Here is a 2,911-nt window from a genome sequence, read left to right on the forward strand (position 1 = left end):
CCCAAAAACAGCTAGCGCTAACCCCCAATTATTACCCCGGTACCCACCGCCACAGGGGTGCCGGGAAGAGCCGGTACCAGCAGGCCCGGAGCGTCAAAAATGGTGCTCCTGGGCCTAGGCGGTAACAGGCTGGCGTTATTTAGGCTGGGGAGGGCCAGTAACAATGGTCCCCGCCCACCCTGGTAACGTCAGGCTGTTGCTGTTTGGTTGGTATTGTGCTGAGAATGAAAATACGGGGAACCCTATACGTTTTTTTTTTTTGTTTTTATTTAAATAGTTGTAGTTCTGTAACATCTGTCCCTTCAGATTTAGCAATTTTCATGAAATTTTTGAAAATTGCTTCTCTACTTTGAAGCCCTCTAATTTAAAAAAAAAAAGCTAAAATATGTCCATTTTATGATGCCAACATAAAGTGAACATATTGTACTTGTGAAGAAAAATAAAATTTATTGTGAATATCAATTTTCCTTACAAGTAGAGAGCTTCAAAGTTAGAAAAATGCTAAATTTTCTAAATTTTCGTAAAATTTGGTGATTTTTCACCAAAAAAGGATGCAAGTAACGCCGAAAATTTACCACCAAAATAAAATAGAATATGTCACGAAAAAACAATCTCAGAATCAGAATATTCGGTAAAAGTGTTTTTGCGTTATTAATTCGTAAAGTGATGGTGGTCAGAATTGCGAAAAAGGGCTCAGTCCTTAAGGTGAAAAAGGGTTGCGTCCTTAAGGGGTTAAGAAACACCTTATTTTCTGTCCGCCAATGCAAAATTCTCTAATAGTTCCCCTCCCGAGACTAGACTCTGGATCCACCCCTGGTTGTGGTTAAACTTTACTTTTCTGGAAAAGTTTCTGAGTTACCCATAGCAACCAATCAGATTGCTTCCTTCATTTTTCAGAGGCCTTTTCAAAAATGAAAGAAGCAATCTGATTGGTTGCTATGGGCATGTCAGCAGCTTTTCCACTGGTCAGGTTTTGATAACTCTCTCTCTATGGGGCAGATTCATCAAAACCAGTGTAGAGGAAGAGTTATGCAGTTGCCCATAGCAACCAATCAGATTGCTTCTTTCATTTTTGAAAAGACCTCTGAAAAATGAAGGAAGCAATCTGATTGGTTGCTTTGGGCAACTCAGAAACTTTTCCAGAAATGGAGGATGCTAACTTTTTGTATCTTATATGGAATTATTCCTATATTCATACATTTTGGAATCATCGATCTTATTGAAAAAAGGTATAACATTAAGATCGAACGAGACCCTTAGATGCTTATCCTTGGAGATGTCGGGGAGTCTATATATAAGAAAAGTTTAATTAGACTATTTCCTTATGCAAAGGTGCTGTCCGGGCATGCTGGGAGTTGTGGTTTTGCAGCGGTTGGGGGTTCACAGCTTAGAGACCACTGCTATAGAGGGTGCAAATGTATCCGAGCCCTGGAACTCAAATAATGTGAAATATGAGATGATCAAAATGGAGCCCCTGCACTAATTACTTGGGTTCTGGGGTCTGTAAGGTCCATAGTAGAAACATCAGGTTATGTCCATAGCAGATACTAAATCATGGCAGCTCTAAGAAACAAGCAGTCATCGTGACATCAGACATGTGATGTCATAGACAGCTGGAGTCCTGACATTCCACTGACAGCCGCCCGAGCCTTCATTCTGTAGATTGGTACAGTGCGATTAGCAACTTCTATTTCTTCTTCTTGACTGAGATGGAGCTAAAAGGTTTGGGGTTCGTCCCCCTTCTGTTGGCGTTTTGGTGTGCGGCCTGGCTTGCCACCAGCTACATCGTGACGGTCGTCCTCGGCCATGCCGCCTCGCCACTGATGCACATCAGGTAAGATAAACAAGCACAAGATTCTTATTTCATGGGTTGGGAGTGAGGAAATATCCATAATAACATTGGTTTCTTTTCCTTCACAGTGACGTGGGAAATTTTTTTCCCGAAAACATATTATTGAGAATTGGTTTCATAGGGACATCCATTGGCACTTTGGTACTAACCTTTCTTATTTATAAGTATATGGTTATGCATACTGAAGAGTTCAGGGGTCATCAGGTCCTGATCCAGAGGATCCTGCTCGCCATTGTGTGGGCCTCCTGTTTTGGTACAGCTGTCATGCATGTATTGTCCCCCGAAGAATATCCCAGGATACACTTTGTCAGCATGGTAATTTCCATTACATGTGAAGCCTTATACTACCTTGGGCAGTCCATCCAGATGTATAAATTACCAGGAGCAAACAAAGTCATCCGCCATAGTAGATGCACCTGCTGTGGCCTGGCTTTTACCTGCGCAATTTTCTACTTTGGATATAAAACATTACAGGAATTATTCTATGATGATGAAGACTGGGACGAGATCCGTGAAATCACCACCATAATCATCGAGTGGGTGATGCTTCTACTGATCCTGATAAACATCGTGACCTATTATTCCACCATGCAGAGGTTAATGTTAACCGTCTCCAGGAACAGCTGCAAACTCTCTCTTAGAGTAAGAATTGATGACTTCGGGGTGTAGACCACCACGTGGGCCATCAAGTGGACTTCTGGGAGAGATACTGCACAGGACACGGGAAAACCATAAAAAAAAATAATATGAGCTGGTAATATTACCTATACAAAAAAAATAAAAAACATAAAAGAAAAATATTGGTGTGTGACGTGTAATACCTACCGTATATACTCGAGTATAAGCCGAGTTTTTCTGCACCATTTTTCGTGCTGAAAATGCCCCCCTCGGCTTATACTCGAGTGATCTCTCCGCCTGTCAATCCCTTCTCAGTGGTCTTCAACCTGCGGACCTCCAGATTATGCAAAACTACAACTCCCAGCATGCCCGGGCATGCTGGGTGTTGTAGTTTTGAAACCTCTGGAGGTCCGCAGGTAGAAGACCACTGCGGCCTTCGTC

At 42.2% G+C, this 2,911-nt stretch overlaps 1 protein-coding gene across 1 annotated transcript; it reads left to right on the forward strand.

The window, feature by feature from the left end:
• Positions 1 to 1,139: 1,139 nt before the first annotated feature.
• Positions 1,140 to 2,639, forward strand: LOC130305543 (DNA damage-regulated autophagy modulator protein 1-like). Its single transcript, XM_056552003.1, has 2 exons — positions 1,140 to 1,834; positions 1,921 to 2,639. Exons 1-2 carry the CDS (start codon positions 1,710 to 1,712, stop codon positions 2,519 to 2,521), a joined length of 726 nt encoding a protein of 241 aa, XP_056407978.1. The 5' UTR covers positions 1,140 to 1,709; the 3' UTR covers positions 2,522 to 2,639.
• Positions 2,640 to 2,911: the final 272 nt, after the last annotated feature.

The sequence above is a fragment of the Hyla sarda genome, chromosome 1, assembly GCF_029499605.1.
Source record: "Hyla sarda isolate aHylSar1 chromosome 1, aHylSar1.hap1, whole genome shotgun sequence".
NCBI classification, from domain to species: Eukaryota; Metazoa; Chordata; class Amphibia; order Anura; family Hylidae; genus Hyla; species Hyla sarda.

Bases quoted from the DNA above. Each gene is read 5' to 3' on its own strand.
- LOC130305543 (XM_056552003.1), top strand. From the start codon at position 1,710: ATGGAGCTAAAAGGTTTGGGGTTCGTCCCCCTTCTGTTGGCGTTTTGG. The intron at 1,835-1,920 runs GTAAGATAAACA...TTTCCTTCACAG, and splicing joins TCGCCACTGATGCACATCAG to TGACGTGGGAAATTTTTTTC.